This window comes from Xenopus laevis, chromosome 6L (assembly GCF_017654675.1).
Source record: "Xenopus laevis strain J_2021 chromosome 6L, Xenopus_laevis_v10.1, whole genome shotgun sequence".
In the NCBI taxonomy this organism is placed as follows: Eukaryota; Metazoa; Chordata; class Amphibia; order Anura; family Pipidae; genus Xenopus; species Xenopus laevis.
Genome location: NC_054381.1, coordinates 135,866,082 through 135,892,345, shown reverse-complemented (window position 1 = coordinate 135,892,345; position 26,264 = coordinate 135,866,082). Strand labels below are relative to the sequence as shown.

At 40.5% G+C, this 26,264-nt stretch overlaps 1 protein-coding gene across 2 annotated transcripts; it reads right to left on the bottom strand.

Moving 5' to 3' along the window:
• Positions 1–1,316: 1,316 nt before the first annotated feature.
• Positions 1,317–20,908, bottom strand: osgin2.L (oxidative stress induced growth inhibitor family member 2 L homeolog). 2 transcript variants are annotated; one of them, XM_018268115.2, is made up of 6 exons: positions 20,306–20,908; positions 10,647–10,781; positions 9,098–9,234; positions 6,548–6,742; positions 5,084–5,175; positions 1,317–2,493 (listed from the first exon to the last, which is right to left on the bottom strand). In XM_018268115.2, the coding sequence occupies exons 2-6, from the start codon at positions 10,711–10,713 to the stop codon at positions 1,464–1,466; spliced, it is 1,521 nt and encodes a 506-aa protein (XP_018123604.1). In that variant the 5' UTR covers positions 10,714–10,781; positions 20,306–20,908; the 3' UTR covers positions 1,317–1,463. The 2 variants fall into 2 exon arrangements, with proteins under 2 accessions (XP_018123604.1, XP_018123603.1); XM_018268114.2 differs by having other exon boundaries at positions 20,598–20,908.
• Between the last annotated feature and the right edge of the window lie 5,356 nt (positions 20,909–26,264).

The following is a 26,264-nucleotide window of genomic DNA, read 5'->3' as shown; positions in this document are numbered from 1 at the left end:
ACGTAAATAATAAAGAAAACATAGATAACAACGGAGGCCGGCTGTGCCTGAATTTATCTGTAAACTATTATATAATTCTGCCTTTAAAATTGTTGACTTCCATCTCTAACTAGAGGTTTCTGATTTATAAAATGATTTACTTTAAGATTTCTGGAGAGCACTTTGATTGAAAACATTCCATAAACGAATGAACTCTTCGATGAAACACGTAATTACATAATTCTAGTAAACATTAGCAACAGGAGTTGATTTCTTTGTTAGAAATTAGGGAGGCGCTAAATTCACTTATTTCTTTGGGTCTGGCCAAATCGGAACCCTATATTTGCATATGCAAATTCGAGAAATCCTTCCCAAACAAATGGCACCTTTCATTTTTACGCGATTTGAATTCACGTGATTTTAAGGGTTCCGATTTCACAGATTCCTGACAAAAAAGGCCCAGATTCACACAAATCCGGGATTCTGCACATCCCTATTAGCAATACATCTTTTAAGACGTGTAAAAGAGTATTTTTTTTTGTAGTGTTCGATTTTGAACCAAAATAATGTAAAATAATATACAGATAACAATATTGGCAGTAAAAAAAAAGCATTCAAATTCAGCAGCCAATGAGAGAGAGAGCAATACATAAAAGTTACTTTAAAATCTATATACATTATGTGCATACTTCTATTAATTCAGCGACATGTCTAGAAAACAGTCTGTATTAACTGTAGATATTTGTACAAAGAGCAGCACTTTTTTTCCCCACAGGGTCATGATCATTATGTTTCATTGTGCCCAGACACATACCGAAAATATCTGCAAACTTGCAGATTTTGCTTTAAAGGAGAACTAAACCCTAAAAATGAATATGGTTAAAAATGTAATTTTATATACTGAACTTATTGCACCAGCCTAAAGTTTCAGCTTGTCAATAGCAGCAATGATCCAGGACTTCAAACTTGTCACAGGGGGTCACCATCTTGGAAAGTGTCTGTGACACTCACATGCTCAGTGGGCTCTGAGCAGCTTTTGAGAAGCTAAGCTTAGGGGTCGTCACTAATTATCCAGCAGAAAATGAGCTTCCCCTGTAATATAAGCTGATGCTACAGGGCTGATTATTAAATTCTGATGCTAATTGCACAGTTTCTGTGCTGCCATGTAGTAATTATCTGTATTAATTACTAATCAGCCTTATATTGTGACATTTCAATTCTATGTGTACTGTATATTGTGAGTGGGTCCCTAAGCTCAGTAAGTGACAGCAGCACAGAGCATGTGCAGTGAATCAGCAGAAAAGAAGATGGGGAGCTACTGGGGCATCTTTGGAGACACAGATCTTTACTGCTAAAGGGCTGTGGTTGCCTCCGGCTGGTACAGAAAACCAACACATAATGTACAACATTTCTAGCTACTTCTTTACTTAGGCTTTAGTTCTCCTCTAAATATGGGGCAGTGTTTTAAGGGGCTACTTTAAGTTTTAGCCCGCCCCGTCATTACTGGCACTTTCATCTTGTTGATTCTTATTTTTAAGTCGCATTTCCAGGCATCGCGTTATGGCAAGCGCCCCACCTTTTAGGAACCTAATAAAATTGTCGCCCACCAGTGGTCCCAATGCAAAAAGGTTAGGCTCCTTGGAGACTTCATAAGTGTAAGGGTTTATCTCCACTGGATTACCCTTGCATGTGATGGGCTGATTAGGGTGGTGACCAAGACTTCGGCCTTGCTCTTTTAAGAAAAAAAGGTTGGGGTGAGAACCTATTAGAACCAAGGCCTTGGATATTTTGAATACTTTCTTCAGTCCAGAGGGACTCTGCAGAACACACTTCATATCTGAGTTAAAAGTAAGCACACAGTGCTCAGGAAAGCTGGTATACCTTGGATGAAGGGAAGGTGTTCCGTATGACTGGGTACACATCATGTGGTACACTTTGTGATATTCTGGGTACAGTTTTTTGGGCAACTGCTTGAAAATCAAACTTGGATCATGAAGTCGTCTACGGAAAACATGTATGACTGGAATTTTGTGGTTGTGGGCACAAAGGACAGCGTCAGCAGCTGTCAGTCCTGCTCCTACAATAAGCACCGGGTCTGTTGTTCCCCTGAATTTTCCTTTACAGACGGCTGCCTCAAACTCCGACAAAGAGTGAGAAACATAAGGCAAGTCTTCTCCATTCACTTCCAGTCGTGCCGGTGCATCAAATGTTCCTGTAGCAAGGACCACCGTCTCCGCAAAGAGACAAAAAGGCTCGCGTAACCCATCAGCTGCTCTTCGGTAGCCTTGAATTTCCCAGTTTTTCAAATACACATCATTTTGTTCATTTTGCGGCTGTTCTGATGAAATCCGTTTAGTCTCTTCGTCTGTAGACTCTTCCGCTTCTCTGTAAGCCTTGGCCACGTAGGTAACGTAGGAATTGTCAATGAAGTTCCTTTTGAGGCCCATTGACTTGATGTAGTGCTTGTAATAAGAAGCCACATCTGCTGGCGTAGCGCGATTATTTTTTGAATTTCTGTTTGAAGGAATAAGGACAAAAAAGCTCAGAAAAGAGGCACTTTCATATAAAAGTAGGACATACCAAGGAGAAGATGCTCCAAGTAGGTTCTCTGGAAACACATTGTCCATCAGAATCTAACTCACATATTAAATGTTATTCTCCCATGACCTTTACTCTTACTGACCCATAGCACAAGCTCAGACTAACTTTATAAGAAATATGTAGATATGATGAATTGCAAAACTGCAACCCTTTGGCTGTTTCGGAGCTTTAAAGGAATTGTTCAGTGTAAAAATAAAAACTGGGTAAATAAAAAATGTTTCTAATATAGTTAGTTAGCCAAAAATGTAATGTATAAAGGCTGGAGTGGATGGATGTCTAACATAATAGCCAGAACACTACTTCCTGCTTTGTAGCTTCCTTGACTGATTGGTTACAAGCATTCCACAATTGCAGGAAGTCTGAATCTTTAAGTTATGGGATAAGCTTACCGCTTGCTCAGGCCTCAGACCTTCAACAAACGGGAGTACCTCACAAAAATTCAATAGTACGCAGGCATCAATCCGGAACACCATAAAGTATAATTAAGGCGCCCAAAATTCAAAAAATACAAAAAGTTTTTATTTTACATTATGTTTAAAATGAAACAGCTTTCGTGTCATCCAAGGACACTTAATCATAGGCTATGTAATGAATATTTTTTGAATTTTGGGCTCCTGAATTATACTTTGTGCTGTTCCGGATTGATGCCTGCCTACTGTTGAATTGTTGTGATTGGTTACCAGACAGTAACAAATCAGTGACTTGAGGGGGAGTCACATGGGTCATAACTGTTGCTTTTGAATCTGAGCTGCATGCTAAGCAAACTCACTGAACAGTTATGTCCCATGTGGCCCCCTTTAAAGGGCATGTAAAGTCTAAAATAGAATAAGGCTAGAAATGCTGTATTTTGTACACTAAATATAGACATGAACTTACTGCACCACAAGCCTAATCAAACAAATAATGGCTGGGAAGTAAGTATGATTCATAAGTATGATTGTTTCCCTGCTCAGCAGTTAGGGACCGTCTGACAATTCCTACCCACAGCAGTAAATGAAGGGAGAATTTCACTGCATACAGTCAGGTTTCTTATAAAAACGGTACACATTTTTTAATTAAAGTATATTGGAGATAGGTTTCTTTTTCATTTTTGCCTTTACATGCCCTTTAAAGTCAGTAACTAACTCAGAATTAGAGAGCTGAAAAGCAGGAAGTAGTGTTCTGGCTATTATATTAGACATCCAGTTGCTCCAGCCTTTATACATTACATTTTTGGCTAACTAACTACATTAGAAACATTTTTTATTTTGCACAGCCTATCTATTTAGCCAGTTTTTATTTTTACACTGAACTGTTCCTTTAAGACCAATCAGCGGCAACAGCCAAAAACTGGTTTTACCAATTAATATTCTTAAAGCTGCTTAATAATACGGGGGCTGTTCCCAAATCATTATTTAGTATGTTGTGTATTTTGGGAACAGAATCCTTTTCTAAATATAACTAATAAGGCCTGAAATTCTTCATGGTTATTAATAGGAACGGGTCAATCAGCATCTCTTCTGCCAGTCTTTGTGTTTTACTTCCACATGGGATTCTTGTCAATACAACATACAGTACTAGGCTGATCTTCCTGGTCGTTAAGTGTCTTTATTCTCATCTCTTTCCCTTTTGTCAACACTAATTGATTTTACAGCAGCCCAAAGCAGGTTCAGTGTATCAGCAGAAAATAGATGTGAACTACTCGCCCAGAAAATAACATGTCTAGCATAATACTCTGTTGACCTTCAGAAAATACAATCTGTTTCTAATAGTGCTTAGCATCTCTCTACTCAGATCAGTAAAGTGTGAAATGCAACTGCTTTTGCTTGAGGTAACTGCTGCATTTTCCTTAGACCTTAGAATATGATGCAATAGGAAATATATACTGCACTGTTGTATGACATCACAAAAAGAATTAGCCTTTGCAATTTCTATGCAGCCCCACTTAGTAAATAGTTAGGGCAGTGCACTTACAATGCTATCCTTTACTGCCTTAAAGGGGAAGGAAAGTAATCCTGCACTTGGGGGTGCCAAATGTTAGGCACCTCCAAGTAATTGTATTGATTTACCTGAAACCCCGGGCCGGTGCTCCTATCAGCAGAAAACTGCACTGGCCCGGGGTTATACCAGTGAGCACCACAGAGCGATTCTCTTCCGTCCAGCCCTGGGTTTCAGGTAAGTAAATACAATCACTTGGGGTGCCTAACATATGGCACCCCCAAGTGCAGGATGAATTTCCTTCTCCTTTAAGGGAAATTGAATGGTTAATTATGGTTATCTGGTGACTTAGGGGCCTATTTATTATGCTTCATACAACATCACTGGCGTTGTTGCCCTTTGCAACCAATCAGATCTTTGCTTTCGTTTTTTTAAATTGCAGGGGACTGCTGAAATCGAATTGCCGGTCGGTTGCTATGGTCAACATCACTGGTGATGCTTTTCTCCAATGTTTTACACAGCATGATAGTTTTGTCATGTAATATGTCTTACAAACTATAGAAAAATAGAAAATACATGATCTTACCTTCTATTACACAATGCCCAGTCTTTAAATTTAAGTCCAGGCAATTCCATCCAGTCCCCTAAGCTAAGAGTCAGCATGGATCCTTCCATGTCCTAAATAGGGGCAAAAGAAGATCAAGAAAATCTTAAATATGCTGAAAGCTGTTGTCCTGCAGTGACTGGAAGTCTACACTTTGTTAGTTTTGATAATAATTTACATATATACAAATCACCAAATATGAAGAACTTGCATTGCAGTTGATTAAATATTCAGTATCGTGACTGGTGGTGCAGAGATATACCACGGTGCAATAAAGAAACCAGAAATGTACACTCCGGTTTCAATGCAATCAAATGTATCGTGCACATAAAAGCACTGGCACACCCATATAACCCATTGCCAATAGGGAAAGGATAAAAAGTCCGTCAGCATATTAAGTTTAAAAGTTGAATAGGAGAATGAATCATTCAAGGTATGATGGAAACACAATGGCTTATCTACTTTAGGGAAGAGACACAGAGAGGGATATGAATACTTTATTATAACACACCCAGCATTGGTACAAAAAGATCTTTGGAAAATTCCCCTCCAGGGCTGGAATGTTCCTTCACATGGACACACAACTAAACACAGAGCGAGACTGAAAGTGTCATTTGCGCTGTCATGGGACACTGCGTTACAAAGTCATTCACTGTTGTTTATAAGTATGGGCTGTAAAAGCCATTTTTGGTGCAATCATTTTTTTCTGTCTCTAAAAGTGAAATTGGAACTTGATCTGTAATACTTTTCTCATGTGTCTTCATTTGTTTACTGCAGGGAGAATATAAAATAAGGTTCAGACATCCCTGATTTATGTAGAGTATTCTTTCATTTTAAGTTGGGAGCTCCTGTCTTGGCCCAGTTCTCTATAAGGGTAAGGCCACACGAGGAGATTCGGGGAGATTTTGTCGCCTGGCGACTAATCGCCTCGACTTTTGCGCGACTATCTCCCCGAACTGCCTCTGCGTTTTCCCCCATAGGCTAGAATGAAAAGTCGCCTGCGCTAATGCACACGCGGCGATGCGTTTTCTATAGTCGCCTGAAGTTGCCTCACTGAGGCAACTTTGGGCGACTATTGAAAACGCATATTGAAACTTCCAGAGCTCCACTGGATGCCCCTGTGCAGCCATCCACATCCAACTCAAATTGGATTTAGACGCCTAAGGGACATGTGAGCTATGTCTCAAAATAGAAACCTCTATGTTTTTGTGGCTCAGCAAAATTTTATAGCTATAATGGAAAAAGATAGCCCGGCACTGAGCTGCCATGACGGATAAACTCTTCAGTTTCATACATTTATAGTGTATCCGATAATCATGCTAATTCCCCTTTACATAAATAAATAAGTATGTGTCATCATAAAGAAAATGATGTGAGCGCAGTCAATAGCTGACACTTTACTACATGCATCAAAGCACTAATGTCAGAATTTGGAGCAATACTCACGTTCCAGGCGCCACCAGGCGGTCCTTTGCCGAGCACCAAATGGGGAATATGATGTTCTGATTCCAATTTCCACTGCAGAACAGATGGGTAATCATCATACCCAAAGTCTGCGTTAGGATGAAGAAGGGTGTCAAACAAAACTGCAACTGGATTAGATGAGCGACCTTCAAGACCTTCAGATAAGTATTCTAAATCCTAAAACATTAAAGTGAGGAATTCTTATTAAGATATTTGTGTAAGTAGAAGACCATAAAAGACCAAACCGCAATCCACAGCTCACTCCAAGGCACTGAGGCTGAATGTCACATAAAACGTAATATTTATTAGGGATGTACTGAATCCACTATTTTGGATTTGGCTGAATCCCCGAATCCATCTTGGAAGATTTGGCCGAATACCGAACCAAATCCTAATTTGCATATGCAAATTAGGAGTGGGAAAGGAAAAAGTGGAAAAAATTGGTTTACTTCCTTGTTTTGTAACAAAGAGTCACGGGAAATCCCTCCCTCCCCACAATTTGCATATGCAAATTAGGATTCGGTTCGGCCAGGCACAAGGATTCGGCTGAATCCGAACCCTGCTGAAAAAGGCCGAATCTTGGCTGAATCCCGAACCGAATCCTGGATTCGTTGCATCCCTATTTATTGAATCCATATTCCATAAATCCAATATGATTAAAGGGGAGGTTGACCGTTAAGTTAACTTTTAGTATGTTCTAGAATGGCCAATTCTAAGCTACTTTTCAATTGGTCTTCATTATTTATTAATTTTAACAAATGGGGGTCACTGACCCCATCTAAAAATCAAATGCTCTGTAAGACTACAAATGTATTATTATTTCTACTTTTTATTACTCATGTTTCTATTCAGGCCTCGCCTGTTCATATTCCAGTCTCTTATTCAAATCAGTGCATGGTTGCTAGGGTGATTTGGACCCTAGCAACCAACTGCAATGCCTTGGAGTACGACAACCCACTTCTGTTTGGCATCACACAAAAGCTATGAGCTCGGGCCTTACACACCAGGTCCACTGACCTCAACCTGTGATCTTCTTTTATTATGTATAACATTAAGTATCTCAGGTTTTGAAAGTTAAAGTGTGAAAACAACTGGTGAAGGGCTGTGGTCTCACTAACATTACAATTAAAAAAAAACACACAAAACACAGGCTAATGAAAGTTATATAAAAGGTATAGGATACCTCTATACTGCTGAAGTGATTCTCCTAAGTAAACCAATGATACTGGTCCACAACAACAGGCTTCTCTCTTTTATTTGTTCTTTAAGTTCCTAATCATATATTATAATAGTGGTTTTTTTTTACAGATAATACATCTTTTGACTTCACACATATATCTGAATGATGTACGACTTAACAACTCTGGCACACTCTGTGTGTTAAATCATGGCCTAGATGCAAGGCCTTTGTCTGTCTGTTATCAGCATGCATGCCAGAAATCAGGAAATTTGCCAAATGATAAAAAATAGAAATATTAAACTAGTTCATCCACTTATCAGCACATTTTTGTGCTTTTGAAGGAAAGTGGGTCAACCACATGACCCATACACAAGGAGAGGATGCAGGGAGCAGAGAGAGAAATATGGAACATGAAGAAGGAAACGTATCCAGCTCTATTAACGCCACAAAAAACAGGTGAAAAAAAGCATATTTTAACCTTTTGCAGGCAAGAAAAAATAAGCTCCATCTTATTATGCTTGTTACCCCTTTTACTCTAGTAATGCAGTTTATTATTACATTTTCCTCCAAATATTTTATTTACAGTCAACCCTTTCCTGTATATTAAACATGACTGGAAGGTGTCTTGTTTACTGTATCAGGTGAGGTGGAGTTTTGCAACTGCAATTTATGACCAAATGCATCAGCCAAAGCAAGAAATAAAGTAGCACCAACTTACCCACTATATATAAATGCAAACATCCAGCTAAGGAAGCACATTTTCCTTTAAAACATTTATATATAGGGATGCACCAAATCCAGGATTCAGCTCATCTTTTTTCAGCAGGATTCAGATACGGATAAATCCTTGTGCCTGGCCGAACCAAATTCAAATCCTAATTTTCATATGCAAATTAGGGCGGAGAGGGAAAGTGTGTGACTTTTTGTCACAAAACAGGGAAGTAAAAAATGCTTTCCCCTTCCCACCCTTAGTTTGCATATGCAAATTAGTATTCGGATTCGGTTCGGTATTCCGCCAAATCTTTCGCAAAGGATTCCTGGGTTAGGGCCGAATCCAAAATAGTGGATTTGGGGCATCCCTTTTATATATATATATATATATATATATATATATATATATATATATATATATATATATATATATATATATATATATATATATATATATATATATATATATATATATATATATATATTATAAAAGTTATTATACAGCATTGATTACTGAACTGAACATAATATCTAAAGGCTACACCAGTTTTAATGTTCTCTATCTGTAACCAAACCAAAGTGTCAGTGCTGTTATCCCTATTTATACTGTGGAAAATGTGGCTTGAAACCTTCAAACCTACCTGCTCTGGAATAGAGAGGTGTCTCGCTTCCTCCAGCTTGCTCTGAAGGATTGGATTAGGGTGCATAGCATCTGAACAAAGGTATGGCCTGTATCCTGACAGCATATATGACAAACAGATCCCTGAAGGTCCATTGCCTGTGGGGGAAAAAAAAAAGTACATTTTGCTATGATAATTATTATCGCAAATGTATATTTTTAAACTGCGACGAGCTATTGTATACGCAGAGCTGTACCTTGAAACAATACAATAACAAAACATAAATATGTAGTATATATAATACAAAGCTGGAATAAGTCTTAAGGTGGCCATACACTGTCTGCGATGAACGATCGTATCATTAAACGATCGTCTGACGATTGTTTTACCATATGATATGCCATCCACAGAGAACAATTATATGAACAGATATCATCATATCGTTTGCCGAAAGAACGAAAGATTATACATCAACGTACGATACGATATAAACTTGTGGCAGAAGCTGGATGTACAGCATACATAAAGTGATATAAAACATTAATCAGTGGAAGGTTTGTGGCCGAAAGTTCCTTCGTGTATGGACGAATGTTGTTCAACAAACGATCTACCGGCGAACAACAAACGATTTGTGTAAATGCTTTGTTTATGTATTCAAAGCAAAGAGCAAATTATTTCTTGACATAGTTCATATGGTTATAAATGAAGCTTTCAGCAAAGAACGTTCGGGTCCTTCCGTATATGTTCGTTGGCTTGTGCTACAATTCTGTCTGTAATTCACACCCACTGCCCGATTTTATACCTGAACGACCAAAATTTTTAAACTCATCTGATCAATTTTGCGAACGATAATGTCGAGCTGATTGTTCGTCCGAAGATCATTCGTACACTTTAACCATACGTTAAGTTAACGATATTATCAGAACGTTCTTGAATTGGTGGTTTGGAAGTAAAAAATCTGCCCGTGTATGGCTGGCTTTAGATCTCTTCCCATTATAGTCACTTGCAATTAGCTGTGTTTATGGCAACTGCATTTCCTGAATTAAGATTTTACGTGTCTTCGAATCACAGTAGATTATGTGTGCCAAACATGATGCCTTTGATATTGTATTTAAAGCTATGAAATGTATAATTTTTTATGGTAAAAATTAGGACACCGAAGTAAAGGATAATACAATCCCAAACAATTGACGAAATGGTCAATTGCAAAATCCAAGGCTGTGGTGTGATACATTATGGTAGCCATGTTTATTTACACTGAATAGCCAGGAAAGATACATGTTGGCAGAGGTTACACTGTACAAAATGTGTATGTAGGTATAGGAGTAAATTTAAAAAAAAAAATAGTTTTATTTGAGAACACGTACAAAGGCAACAGGGTGTCACCAGTCAGTTGACAGAAATAATATGGTGTTTGGACTCCCTTTCAGGTCAAGTAACAATCACCTGATTGTCATACTGCTGCCATATATTAGAGAGATGTACAGCTCAGTGTTCTCTTCCTTCCAATAGTAGAAATCATTACAGTTTTAAACAGGAAGAACAGATCGGAAAAGATGGGGAATCTTACCTATAACAACCATCGGCACAGTCCGAGGGGGGTCATCTAGTACAGCTGTCTCTTCTGCCAAAGGCATAATTGCCGGTTGCAATATTACTGCGATACTGCTGGGTAAGAATCTGCTGTTCTTCCGTGTTAAGTATTCTGCAGAAAACAAAAAATTTCAATACAAATATTTTATATAAATACCAAAAATGCCAAAGAAATAAAAGAGCAAAACAGACTCATTTGCACATAATGAAGATAGACATCTGGGGCAGCACATTATTTAGCAGTGTAATACTTATCACTATGATCATAAAGAACAGAGAGGTGAATAAAAGTTGTAAAAATTATGTTGAAAAGGAAGACTTTGGGAGAAATATGATCATTTGAGTAAATACACAATGGCCGACACAGAACACTCTGGATATCTACTGCCCAACATGCTTTTACAGAGTACAAATGGGAAGTAGGTTTCATGTACTGAAAACTGTAGAATGTTCTGGGGGGGAAGTTATATTGGCAGATGCAGTAGGCTTGGTTTTAAGAAAAGGTTGGATGCATCTCATCCTTGCAGAAAATACAAGACTACTAGTATGGGAACATTATGCTGTGTGTTGATCCAAGGATTAGGCCCAATGCCATTTTGGAGCCATGAAAGAATTTTTCCTCTTGGAGTTTGTTGTAGTGAACTTTTTTTTGGCATTCCTCTGCGTCAATGAAACAGGAATTATAAATTACAGAGAATGCAGGTCATAAATGGATGGGCAAAACTGTATCAATATTACAAGTTACACAATAAAAAAGAAAGTGTAATTTTAGCTGATATAGGGCAAGCCTTCCAGAGAACATTTTGTTGCTAGAGACTATATACATATGGTTAGGAAAGAAACTGCACCCTTTGTTATTCCTGTGCAGTTTGTCTCAGCTAGTGCCAACAGGACTAGATTACCGACAGTATACCCCAATCATTTTGAACATTGGTTATACCCATGACATTCCCATGCACAATATGGCTCCAACAGGGCACAAGGCAGTGTCTGCAGCCTACCAGCAAACAATGCAACATCTGGCCAATGAGAGTATTAAGACTCCCAGGAAAAAAAAGTCATAGAATAAGGCTACAATGGTCCATAATTGCTACTAAACACAGCGCTCCCCTGGATTGACAAGAGACCTCTTTAGACTTTGGCTTCTTACAGCAGCCTTGCCCCACCAACATGAGGTTATTCTTCTAAGTATCTGGTACCAGTAGTGGCCACAAGCTAAAAATAGGCAAGACAGACCCATTCCCAACCTTCCTAAAAGTAGCCATGACGTAACAATTACGATCTTTCTTGGAAAACATCTTTCCAAGAAAAATCGTTTGTTTCAATACACACGTGTAGAGTTGAATCGTCAGATATACAGATAGAAACGATTCAGCACTAACAATGGCCAATGTTTGGGTGCCAAAATTTTCCATACTGCCCGATCGATGAGCCGACTGATATCCAAGTCTTCTGCCGATATCGGTCGGCTATTTTCCCACCATACACACACCAAATACTGTACGAAAATTTGTTTCGTACGATATTATCTGTGCATCTATAGCCACCTTAAGTGATGGGTGTATTAGATCCAGAATAACTTTTACCAAGTATTTAGATGACATTTTAACTAATATGAAATTGCTAATCAACAGAAGACTACGAAAACAGGTGATCAGACACTGAATAATATAACAAAATTATTTCAATCCACTATTTCCATAAAATACAGTTTTGTGGAACAGTTACCTTGCAATAAAGCTATGGAAAAGCCACGCTGGTGAATGGAACTATTACTTTTAATCACTTGTATATTCCACCATCTTTGTCTATTACAATTGTGATGCGTGTTTGGTTAGTATCCAGCAGCTACACACTTGCACATCATTTCCAATAAGCAGAATGAATTCACAGAGGCTGTCCCTATTCTATATGTTTTTACACAAAGGTGCCAAGACTATCACTGCACCCGTGCAGACATCAAACGAAAAGAGATGCTTTCTATGTCCTATGAGGATTAAAAAAAATGGTGCCCCAAGGATTGAGAAAGTGATAAACCAAGCAAATTCAACTTTAATATGACATTATGGGCACTTTCCCTGCAGACTATGGATGAGATCCTCATTTACTTGTGAAAATAAATAGTCAGAAAATGAATGAAAGAGAAAGACCAAATCAAGCACATGCATGACACGCATTAGTTGTAAGTGGCACAGAGGAACGTACACCAATTTTTAAAGAAACATAAAGTGCTCCAGTTATGAATCACTCCATGCTGATTAAATAATACTGCTCACTCTCCTAAATATTGAAATATAATGATAGGAGAAAAACACATTTTTGACAAGCCAACCAGCTTACGAGTATGCTGAGAAGGCACAGCTGAAAAGGTGCTTGGTACATTATCAACCTTGACAGATAGTAATTCTATTGTTTGTCGGGTGGTCCCTCACTCCAAAGGCATCAAGGCTCTATCAGACAGAGTCAGTGGCACCGTCCAAGCCACACAATATCCAAGGTAAAAGCAAAGTTCACTCTGGAGAGCCAAATTAGATTCAGTGTACTTTATTCAAACACAATAATGTACACTGAATCTAATTTGGCTCTCCAGAGTGAACTTTGCTTTTACCTTGACAGATAGTAGACTGTAAAGGTTGGGGTTGTTTTCTCTGGAAAAAAAGGCACTTGTGAGGGGACATGATTACATTTTAGATTGGAGGACATTATAGACAACTAGCAGGGGACCTTTTTACCCATAAAGAGGATCACCGCACCAGAGGCCTCCCCTTCAGACTAGAAGAAAAGAACTTTCATTTGAAGCAGTGTAGGTGGTTCTTCAGAGAGGGGTTGTTGAATGCACTGCCGGATGATGTTGTGATGCTGATTCTGTTAATGCTTTTAGGAGGGACTTGGGTGATTTTTTGGACAAGCGTGTGTATGAATGCTGGGTTTCATGTTGAACTTGATGACCTTGTCTTTTTTCAACCCGATTTAACTATGTAACTATATAATTTTTTATTTAGGCTATGGGTACACAGGCTGAAGGCTTCGGCTTTTGTCAGCCGGCGTATTTTTGCAGGCTGAGAGAAGCAGATCTGCTCGATCATTCTATGTGCTCTTGCACAGTGGAGCTGAAGCTGAGGTCAGCCTGGAGATGGCTCCTTTCATGTATTTGGCTGATCTCAGCCTGTGTGTGAGCACAAACAGGCTGATCAGATTCAAATGATATGGGGCACTGAGCAGGTCTGCTTCTCTCAGTCTGCAAAAATACGCAGGCTGACAATAGCTGGTGCCTTCAGCCTGTGTACCTACAGCCTTAGGGCGAGGTTAAACATGCCATTTTTAAAAACGAGTGGTCACCAAAAATACACCATTGAACCACAAACGCATGATAATATGTGTTTTTCAGGCTGTAGTTTTCTTTTTCCAACATGCATTTCTGTGTTTTCCCTTTCCCCACAATTCCACTCGGAAGAAAAAAAAAAAGCCAAGCGGAATATGGCGTTTCCTTGGTGTATTGACGTTTCTGCTGAAACACGCAAACTGACGTTACATGACGGATGTTGGCTCACGAGTGCCCCATGGGAATTGCTGTAGTGCGTATTCCATTATTTTCAATAGGGCTTCATTTTGCACGTATTCGCGCTCGGCTGCATGTTTTTAAAAACGCAACATAAAAATGCCACGCATGACCTCGCCCTTATGATGTGTCCATCCTCTCCAATGGATATTAGCTATAGACACCCACTTTCACAGATGCCACTCAACAACTGGAGGGCTGCAGCCAGGACATCCTCTATGTTCGGTGAGAATGTAACAAACTGATACCTATAGATGGAGTATCTTTATTTAAACATTTTCCATTGCTCATCATGTCACTGTATTCAAACTATTTGCTACTGCAGCAAATCATTCCCAGAGAATGATTGCTCTGACATTCTGCGGAAAGTCAAAACAATGTCTGCTCCATCTGTTGTTTTAAGCCCTCTACACGAGCACATCTGCTACCGTTCAACCACTGGCAAGTACAAGACACACAGGGTGTGCCAACATGGCTATTACAGGAAACAGATTGGTGCTAACCTAAATGGCTGGACCAGACAAGCGAGATATGTTCTCCAGTTGGCTAATAACCCCACACTTGCATCATTACAAGCTCCCAAATGGATGTATCAACATGTTTTTAATAATCTGTTCTTTTTTTCCCAAACATGTTTTTAATAATCTGTTCTTTTTTTCCCAAACCAAGTGTATAATTAGTTGTCTGCCACTTTGTTTGAAAACTGGCTCTGCTTGTACCCAGCTTTAGCTTATTCCTACAGAACGGATTGCCTGGCACTGGAACCACTACAGCTTTTGTAACATAAATCTTTTTGTGAGCTTCACTCCCAAAGTTTGGAATACACATCCGCCAACTACCCTGGAAGCTGAAAAGTAATTAGCAGCATCTGTGACAGGTAAGGAATGTTCTCCTGCCAAAGGCTGAAAGTTGCTGACAAAGGAATCAAACCCAGGATTCTGCCGAGGTTTAGCTCACAGCACCAAACTATATTATCTGCCAATTCACACAAAACACAATAAATACATACATATAATTTTATTGAACTGGACTAAGGACTAACTTTGTTTTCTTACAATTTTTTTAATTTTTATTACAATAAATACAATATATGTGTTTATTTACCTGTCACAGGAAAACTACTTTGGCTACTTTAAAGGGATTCTGTCATGATTTTTATGATGTAGTTTTTATTTCTAAATTACAATGTTTACACTGAAAATAATTCACTCCACATTATACAATTGCATTCCTGAACCACCAAGTGTATTTTTGTTTAGTTGTAATATTGGTGTGTAGGCACCATCTCAGGTCATTTTGCCTGGTCATGTGCTTTCAGAAAGAGCCAGCACTTTAGGATGGAACTGCTTTCTTGCAGGCTGTTGTTTCTCCTACTCAATGTAACTGAATGTGTCGCAGTGGGACCTGGATTTATCTATTGAATGCTGTTCTTAGATCTACCAAGCAGCTGTTATCTTGTGTTATGGAGCTGATATCTGGTTATCTTCCCATTGTTCTGTTGTTAGGCTGCTGGGGGGGAAAGGAAAGAGTGACTGGGGGCAGCTGGGAAACTGACAATATGTCTAGCCTAGCCCCATGTCAGATTTCAAAATTAAATATAAAAAAATCTGTTTGCTCTTTTGAGAAATGTATTTCAGGGCAGAATTCTGCTGGAGCAGCACTATTAACTGATGCGTTTTGAAAAAAACATTTTCTCCCATGACAGGATTCCTTTAATGTCAATGAAGCACTCCCATTATAGCAGCAAATGTTGCTAATTCCCTCCCCACCCCTAATTTGCATATGCAAATAAGGATTCAGATTCGGTTCGGCAGCGCAGAAGGATTCGGCCGAATCCTTCTGAAAAAGCCAGAATCCAGGCCGAATCCCCAACCGAATCCTGGATTCGTTGCATCCCTAGTTAATAGTGACGTTTCAGGCCACAACTGGCCTTTTATCAAGCAGACAGGCTTTAGTTCCCTTATCAGGTTAGCCTAGCTGCTGATTGGTTCCTATCCTACAGTTGAGTGAGCTGAGTACTGCCGGCTCCCCTACACAGCCTGGGAAAGGAGGCAGCAGGAAGTGGAAGAGATGGGCGGGACTAGAAGGGTTTTTGCTGAAATTCTCAATAAAGAAACCAGAAACATTACTATTTGGCAAAGCCCAGTTCCCACGCATTCCAGTTAACAGTATAACACTCTAGGCAAATGCAAAGATCGATGAAAATGAGTCAGCTGTTATTGTCAGACGTTCATTTATAATGTTGGTAACTTTTGTGGAACCTGCAAGTGGCACATATTTATGCATCTATATGGGGAAACATGAAGGAGGAATCTGTGACACGAATAGCTGACACTGTGAATAAATCACTTCTGCGTATTTATTCCATTCCCATTCTCAATGTTGCTTTCATGCTCTGAACAGGCTCCAAGAGGTTACGTGAACAGAAAGGGAGAATGGGCTCCCGCTGACAATGTTATAAAAAGGAGGAAACAAATAAACTATGTGACTGTCTTACTGCACCAGTCAGTCTTTCTGTTTTCACTTTCCGAATGCTGCCTGCAAAGCAAGACCTCAGCTGCTGACTGTGACATCTGGAGATCTGGCTGAGCCAGCAGAAGTGCGCAGCAGGAGGAAATACCCTTCAGTCAGGGAGCGTAATGGATTGCAAGCTCTTCTATTCACTGGGAGAAAAATGCACCTTACGTCTACTACTCATGTGTCAGGCATCCCATTGGAGGAAATTCCAAATAATCGCTGTACACCTCAAACAAATTATTGAAGGGGAAAAAAACAGAAAAAAATAATATAGTGTAGTAATTCTTAATTAATATCTCACCAAACACGTGTTTAGTGTTAAGTAAATTAGTGCATCAGTTAAATTAGTGGTCTCTTAGCAACAATTATGTCTGCAAACTGGAGACTGTGTTTACGAACAAGATGGATAATGTTTTTATAATTCAAGTACATGGGCAATAAAGAGGAACGATCCGGAGGAGACGTCACTGCTCTTGGAGGAAGCCTGAACGGCGAAACGCGTCAGTGGTGATGAGGAAGTGTGGAGGAATGCCTTTTGTGAAGCGTAGAACTCTAACAAACGTTGGAGAGATGCAAGAGAGACACTGAACCAGTGTCAGACTGGCCAGGCCAGAACCCCTCTCCCGATCTCAAGGACCTAAAAAAAAAAAAATTGCGGCACCGCGCGGCTCCGGACGTGAATGCACGCCGTGCGGCTCTGTGCACGCATGCGTGCCCTGCGGCTCCATGCGCACATGCGAGCGAGTCACAGATGGGGGACAAGGGGGTCCGGAGGGGGGCCCTGGACAGCAGTCCCGGTGGGCCCCAGGCCCCCAGTCCGATCCTGCACTGAACCGCTACAAAGCTGCTACCTATGAATTTTATGCGGATTTTAATGCAAACCAAAACCACATGCTTGTGCAATTTTATTTATTTATTAAAGGGTATTTTACACTTCTGCACATGTTGATTTTTATTGCCCACGAAGGAGAAATGGAAGGTCGGAACTATGGACGGAACACCTCTATCTGAGACGTGCTTTAACTAATTGCTGCCTGTGAGTATAATAGACCACCGGGAACACCACAGATCATAGTGTGGGTATTTAATATACCCCATCCTACTTCATCACCTTAACAAACTACACAATTGATGTGCTCTTCTTTTACACTTTCTTATCACAGTTAAAGATATCTTTGGGGTGCACTAATTTACTTAACACTAAACATGTGTTTGATGAGATATTAATTAAGAATTACTACACTATTTTATTTTTTTCAGTTTTTTCCCCTTCAATAATTTCTTTGAGGTGTACAGCGATTATTTGGAATTTACTTTTTTTGTGGGCAGAAGAGAGCCTGTCAATTGCTGGACTGGGAACATGCTGTGTTTGGGACTCACGTTGTTTTTCAAAAAATCCCATTGGAGGAAATAACTTTATGCTTTTATGTTTTTCAAGCATCAACCAGATCACATCACATGCAGAGGTGCTGCACATCTAACTGTATGCCATCATATAGCTTGGGGAACTGGGCTATGAATCCAAGTGTAACCCCTCCAAATGATGTCAAACTATAATAAATATCTGTAGTAGTACAGGTATGGGACCTGTTAACCAGAATGCACCAGAATGGTTTTCCAGGTAATGGGTCTTTCTGTAATTTGGAACTTCCTACCTTAACATACTGTACCTCCCAACATTTAGGAAACAGAAAGAGGGACAAAACAATTTGGCCACACCCATTTTTGTGGCCATACCCCCCAATTACCGTTTTCATTATACATATTTTGGCAGGTTTTGAAAGTTTGAACACGTTTCTGTGGTTTTTATATGTTATTACAGTTTTGCAAATGAAGGTGAATTGCCCTTTAGGGTAGGGGCACACTGGGCGATTTGGGGAGATTTTTCATTATAGTCGGTGCAAGACAGAGGTAAGGCGTTCGGGGAGATTGGTCACCACAAAGATGAGGCGATTAGTCGCCAGGCGACTATCTCCCCAAATCGCCCCTTCCCTTAAGCTGTGAGTCTAAGTTCTTATCTTATCAAACTGTTACAAAAGTATGTCACGTATGTATTCTAGGCCTTCTGCCAAGACACAATTAAGTTAGACTGTTTCTGGCTGTTTAGTGCAGCAGATCAAAGAGAAACCAGGGACATATCAGTACAAATCCGTGACAGCGGGTTGAGCTGTAAAAAGCGGGACTGTCCCGCTCCAAACGGGACAGTTGGGATGTATGACCTTAAGTCTACTAGAAAATCATATAAACATTAAATAAACCCAATAGGCTGGTTTTGCTTCCAATAAGGATTAATTATATCTTAGTTGGGATCAAGTACAAGCTACTGTTTTATTATGACTGAGAAAAAGGAAATTATTTTAAAAAATTTGGACTATTTAGATAAAATGGAGTCTATGGGAGACGGGCTTTCCGTAATTTGGATCTTTCTGGATAAAGGGTTTCCAGATAACGGATCCCATACCTGTAGTAGTAGAAATGTGATGGCACCCCACCAGGTGTCTCACAAGCTCATTATATAGCTGTGGCCTCCCTGCCGGGCACCTCCAAGTATAGCTGGGGGGTGGCCCTACCTCTAACCCCTGAACTACAACTCACAGCTGGGAAGAGAGATAAGAATACCATGTCAAGCACACCCAAGCTACATGGCACCACCATAAAGTAGAGATGAGACAGCACCCTGTCACCTTATCATACAGCTGAGAGTATATCTATAGGAATAAGTCAAATCAACTGGAACTTGCATATTTTCTTTTTCCTTGAATACGTTTTGCCAAGTGAATAAGAAACAACTGTAAGCTTTCGGAGCACAGAGACTTGCAATTGTTACTTATTCAGTTAGCCAATAAAAGGTATCACCAAACTTTACATTTTCTGCATTGTTTCAATGGTTAACACGGTACTACATCTTACTTTTAGTATGATGTAGAGAGTGATATTGCAATTGGTTTTCATGTTTTATCATTTGTGGTTCTTGAGTTATTTAGCCTTTTATTCAGCAGCTCTCCAGTTTGCAGTTTCAGTAATCTGGTTGCTAGGGTCCGACTTACCCTAGCAACCATTCACTGGTTTGAATAGGGGAGGACCAGAATAGAAAGTAATGAGTGATTAAAAAAAGAGCAATAATAAAACGTTTGTAGCTTTACAGAGCATTTGTTTTTTAAATGGGGGTCAGTGACCCCCATTTGAAAACTGGAAAGAATCAGAAGAAAACTGCAAATAATTAAAAAAAACTATAAAAATAAATAATTAAGACCAATTGCAAATTTGCTTAGAATTAACCGTACCAAAAGTTAGCTGAAAGGTGAAGCACCCCTTTAAAACTACGTTTCCCCAGTCATCCCACTGGCTTTCTCCATTCAGAATGAACTGCACAAAGATATTAGTGGTTATTTAACATGACATCTTAGTCCAATCAGCTGACAGACCCTGCCAGGCACCTCCAATGTACATGACGTAAGTGGGAGGAAGAGAGCAGAGCCCAGTCAGTGTCCCCTAAAGTCAGACTCCCCTAACTCTCCTCATACAGCTCAGCAGAAGCAGCGAAGGAGCCAGTACTGTACCTTGTGCAGCCAATCCCCGTGCGCAGACAGAGCAGACACCTGCGCAGCTTTGCGCTCATCCTCTGCTTATACAACAGCAACACGCCACGCCCACTCACATAGCCCACGCCCCCTGCCCATTCATCCTCCTCACTCAGCAGGCTGCTGCCAGGGCCTTCGCTCCGCCTCCTTTTCCCTGGTGCCCAATCAGCCATCTCACCCTCCGCGCCGGCAGCTATATAGCAGGTGGAATCACACAGAGAGCCCACTCTTAGTTCCAGTGTCCCTGTCCATTCATCCCTCTCCCACTCACCAGCAGGCTAGCAGGTCCCGGGCAGCAGAGTGGCGCTTCCACTTCCTCTTCTCAGCGAGTGCAGAGCCGGGAGAGGCTGCCGGTGATGCTGCTGCAGTGCAGGGAGCGGGGAAGTGCCAAGGAGACGGTCCCACTCTCACTTTCTCTTGCGACAAGACAGCCGCTCCAGAGGAAGGTCTATGCGACTGAAAGGCCGGCTCTAAAGGTTCCTCACAGATGAAGGCGGCCTGAGGCGCAGAGCTGCCGGTCTGTCACTGGCTGAGCAAGAGGAGAATGTCATTGAGAGGGAATGGGAGGAGCCAGAGCAGGGGCAGGGTTGGGGAAGATTATGACGCTCCCTGAGGCAGCGGAGAATCAAGTTGAGGGCGTGCAAGTGAAAGGGGGGGGCGGGGTTTAGAATGATGCCTCGTAAAATAATGAATGTCCGCGGCCAATATAATCTCCGCTCCGAGTCCGCCCACCCCCACTATCAGTCCCGCCCAGTACAACGCGAAGCTTCTTCCTCCCCAAACCACACCCCATTCTTTCGCGCTACACAGCGTGATTGGCTGTTATCTTGTAACAGACTATGCGAGGATTGGCTAGTGCTGTTCATTGGGCGGGATGTAATCAGGGGAAACGTTTGATCGGGGTTGTGAGAAGAAGGAATACATACCTCCCAACATTTTGGAAGTAAAAAGAGGGACAAAAAATTTTTTTCCGCATGTAGCGCAGCAATTTTTTGACCACACCCCTTTCTGTGGCCACACCCCCTAATTACCGTGTTTGTTTTACAAAATTTGGCAGGTTATGAACGTTTGAATATATTTCTCCTTATCTAAACTGTGTTTTTGTGCCTCAAAATTGTTACAAAGTATCTTATTTGCACCTGTTAGTTGTTCTGGGCTCTCTGCTAAAAGCCAATTAAGTGAGAAACTTTGTTTCTTTTCCTGGCTGTTCAGTGCAGAGAAAAGAGGGACTTTCCAGTACAAATGAGGGACTGCGGGTTGAGCTGTCAAAAGAGGGAAAAGGGACAGTTGGGAGGTATGGGAATGTGTCCCTGATTAATGGAGTTCTGACACCCGAAATTGGGAAGGGGGTTGTGGATGGAGTATAAAGGGGAATATGATGAGGCAGGTTCCAGGGCATGCGGAGGGTTAATATAACTGTAGCTCTTAATGTACGAGAGGAGGGAGGGAAAACTGACCGGGGGTGCACGTGACGTAGTAATGGACCATAAATAATGAGCCAATGGTTTGTATGAGGGGTGCCAGTGTATTCAGGGGACTGGACGAGCTTTTCCACAGGATTCTGAGGATGGACTCTGCCATTGGAACTGGGGGGGTCGAGCTGCGCCAATGGATACTGGGGGGATACAATGTGTTTATGCTGTACCACTGGATGCTATGGGGTTATACAGTGTAACGGGCTGCAGGAGAGGGGACACTCTGCCACTTAATGCTGGGGGAGGGGTTACACTTTTCTACTTTGGGGTGGGGGTCTATACTGGTCCCCTTAATGCTGAGGGGAACAAGCTGTGGAATTAATAGTGAATGGAGGGCACACCAAAACTTTCAAAAAGTAATAAGAGGTGCAGGAACAAATGTTACCCCTACTGAAGGTAACCTATACCAATGAATTTTATCCATATGTTCGCACACTCAAAACAGACACAATTTAGAGAAAGAGTGGTTCAAAAAAATGGTTTTTACTCTTATCCAGAGAAAAGTATTTTACATGAACAACGCCATACAACACGTGGCATAATTTATACAATATTAAAAATAGCATACAATATCAACCACCCATTGATTATACATAGCAAGCATGATATCAACAAGGAGCGGATACACCTACCAGAAAAATGAGAATGGCCCCAACGTTTCGGCACCAAGGCCTTTGTCAAGGGGATTCTGTTTATAGACATGGGAACAAGCTGTGTCCCAGATGCAAGAAGTGAACAATGTGCCACTTAGTCCTGGGGGAGGTGGAATTCACTGTGTCATTTAGTGCTGGGGAGACAAGATACACTTTTCCACTTGATCATGGGGTCGGGGATACAATATGCCAGTTAATGCTTGGGGGATATGCTGTGCCACTTGGTAATGTGGGATCATGGTATAATCTAAACTGCCAAATAAAGAGACGTGAAAATGGCGGAGCTCAGCCCAATCTGTCAGCCTCACCTCTTCCGCTGCGGCAACTTCCACCGAAGACTTAGATTGACAGGCAATACTTTACCCGCTATCAGCGCTGGCCAACCTATCACCGGGAGGCAACAGTAATAATATCATCAAGGCGGCTTTATTGTGGCACACTTAGTGGTAAATTCTGTAGTCGGTGTGCAAAAACGAACATGTTTCGAGTCCCTATAACCGGACACCTCCTCAGAGTTCCTTGGTGTACACTGTGCCACTTGGTGCCACTTTCATGATATAATCCCCAAAGTTTTTCTGTCTCTGTAGGTATAAATGGGTTCCAGCTGAAGAAACTGATCTGGAGGGAGCAGTAAGATAACTAGATGATACTGGGCTACACAACAAATTCATTTTAGGGCCCCACAACTAGTGTTGCCACCTGGCCGGTATTTTACAGGCCTGGCTGGTAAAAATGATGGTTGATCCCAATGTTATTAATAGGGAAAAAACATAAATATACATGAAGGCCGGTATTTTTTTGGAGAAAAGGTGGCAACCCTACCCACAACATTTTAACAATATTTGTTGAAATGACTAATTAATTAGGGCCTCATGGGCCCCCTGCTTCCTCTGTAGTTATGCCCCTTGGACTGGGTCTACCATTCTGTTTGGACAAAGCTGGGTCAGTGCATGGGGGGTACAATGTGAAACAACTGTTTAAATCTGCCTGTATATGGCTACCTTTAGACTTAATGTTTCTGGAGGGGGGGGCGGTTCATAAATAAGACACACCTGGAAGTCATTACCATACTATGGCCCATATGTAAAAAGCACTGGAAAGCTACATACGTTCTATGAAACAGCCAAGACCTAAAAGATATTATCACTTTTGCAAAGCCTCCTAAAAATAACAGGCCTTCTATGAATGAGTAACTTCATGTTCCAGTGGTAGAGTCACTGTGAATCCATTTCAGACGGCATGAATTAGCGAAGACGTGTGACACTGTTCCTTGTTCCAAGGTTTGGAATAGGGCAGCCTTATCTAAATAAAAATCAGTTTGGTGCGACAGCACATCAAGCAGAAAGAACCCAGCTAGACTGATCAAATTACACAGATTATGAATGATTAATAGTCCACAAGGTTAGTCCATGTGCCGTGTAGATACAACAGCTCCTGCTTTTATGTTTTGTATATAAGCATAAACAGTATATATTACTGGGAACCCTCTCCAGCCACTACAGGCATGGAACCTGTTATCCAAAATGCTCGGGACCTGGGGTATTCTGGGTAATGGATATTTCTGTGATTTAAATCTTCATACCGTAAGTCTACTAGAAAATCATGTAAACATTAAATAAATACATATAAACAATAAATATATATTAAATAAACTCAATGGTTTTACTTCCAATAAGGATTTATTATATCTTAGTTTGAAGTACAAGCTACTGTTTTATTATAATTACAGAGAAAAAGGGGCATTTAAAAAAATTTAAAGTATTTGGATAAAATGGAATCTATGGGAGACAGCCGTTCCATAATTTGGAGCTTTCTGTATAACAAGTTCCCATACCTGTACTATATTGTAGTTAGTAGAAAAGTGACAGTATAGCGTAATCATATTTATTTATTAATTTATTGCTTGGAAAGCAAAGAGAGAGAAAGAATAAAGTGATTTAATCCAAGGATTTATTGAAGCAGATAGATACAGAAGGGATCATTTACAACCACAAATGCAAGTGTGGTTGCGATAAAGTGCAAACAAATTCATTATGTCCAAACATGCTTCTTGTTTGTAGTTGCGCCTCAGTCCCACCTCTTCTGAATCATATACAAGTGTCCCTTTTGACACATGGGGAACCTGGAGGTGATGGTAATTCCTGGCCTTCCATAATTGATTATACTGCTTAATGGATTATTCAAGGGTTATTGAATGTTCACAACTCCAGGTGCAGATTCTTCATATACTGGTACAGGTATGGGATCTGTTATCTGAAAACCCGTTATCCACAATGCACCCAATTACGGGAAGGCTGTCCCCTATAGACTCCATTTAATCCAAATAATCAAAATGTTTAAAAATGTTTTCCTTTTTCTCTGTAATAAAAACAGTACATTGTACTTGATCCAAACTAAGATATAATTAATCCTTATTGGAAGCATAACCAGCTTATTGAGTTTTCATTTAATTTTTAAAGGAGAAGTAAACCCATATTAAAAAAAACCCTACCCCCCCAGCCTACATAGAGCCCCTCCCCCCAGCCTAGCTGCTACCCTGGGCAAATGCCCCTAACGTTTTACTTTCCCCTCGGTGCAGATTCAAGCATCAGAGTTCACGGCATCCATCTTCTTCGGGAAGTAAGTGCTGTATCGGCGCATGCGCAGTTGGAGCAGTCTTCGGGTTTATTACAACTTTGCATGCGTGGAAAGTCACGAGAATTGGCAAAGCGCTGCAAGAAGACCCAGAGATTACCTAATAATAAGAAGATGGCTGCTGTGAACTCCGATGCCTGAATTCGGGCTCGGATTTACATAGTGGGTGCCCCTAGGCCCACTGCCGTTCATCGCCCCTGTCCCCTCCCCTTTATTCATGCAAATTTTCATCATCTGGACCGGAGCAATGGGGATTGGCGCATAGGAAATTTAAAAAAAATATTGAATCCAGTGTTTTTGAACCAATGAGGGTGTGGTTGGGCAGCATGCCATCCCCCTAAAATCCTGCCGCCTTTCCATAAATCCGGGCCTGGTTGAATCTGCACAGAGGGGTACGTAAAGACTTAGGGGCATTTGCCCGGGGTAGCAGCTAGGCTGGGGGGAGGGAGGGTGGTCTATGTAGGGTTTTTTTTATAAGGGGTTTACTTCTCCTTTAAATGATGTATAGTTAAATTATGTTAAGTCATAAGGTATGAATATCCAGATTACAGAAAGACCCCTTATCTGGAAAACCCCAAGTCCCGAGCATACTGGATAACAGGTCCCATACATGTGCAGGCCCAGGAAAACTGCATTTAATTTTCCCTACATACGGAGTATGTATTCACAGGCAATATCATAGTCAGAAATTATACTATTTATCTGATTTGCTTTCTACTGTATATTTACTAAAGAACAAAGCTGCCAAGGAAAATGTGTTGCTTCTATTGGGTGGCATTTGAAAACTCTTCAAAAGAACCATAAAATATATGTTTGTAGCTTTTTCATAAAAGCTAATACTATTCATGATAGTAATGAATTCGAAAATGGCAAGAAACGTTGGCAAATAATTGTTGCAGGCTTTGCCACACCTGGTGAGAAGTTGAGGTTTATTTATTAACTGCAAAAGAAATATATTCAATGAGACTGAATTAACATGATGCATGTGCTGCTTGCCCACTATAATCTTTTAACTCAGAAGTCTCTGAATTTCACAGGTTACTGTGCAGTTTTATTTTTATAATTGTAAATTAAATCTTTTATTTTTAATTTTCCCTTTAAATGTGTCTACCTGGTATATTCATAGGTAAAGTTGGTACAGGAATGAGATCTGCTATCCAGAAAGCTCCCAATTAC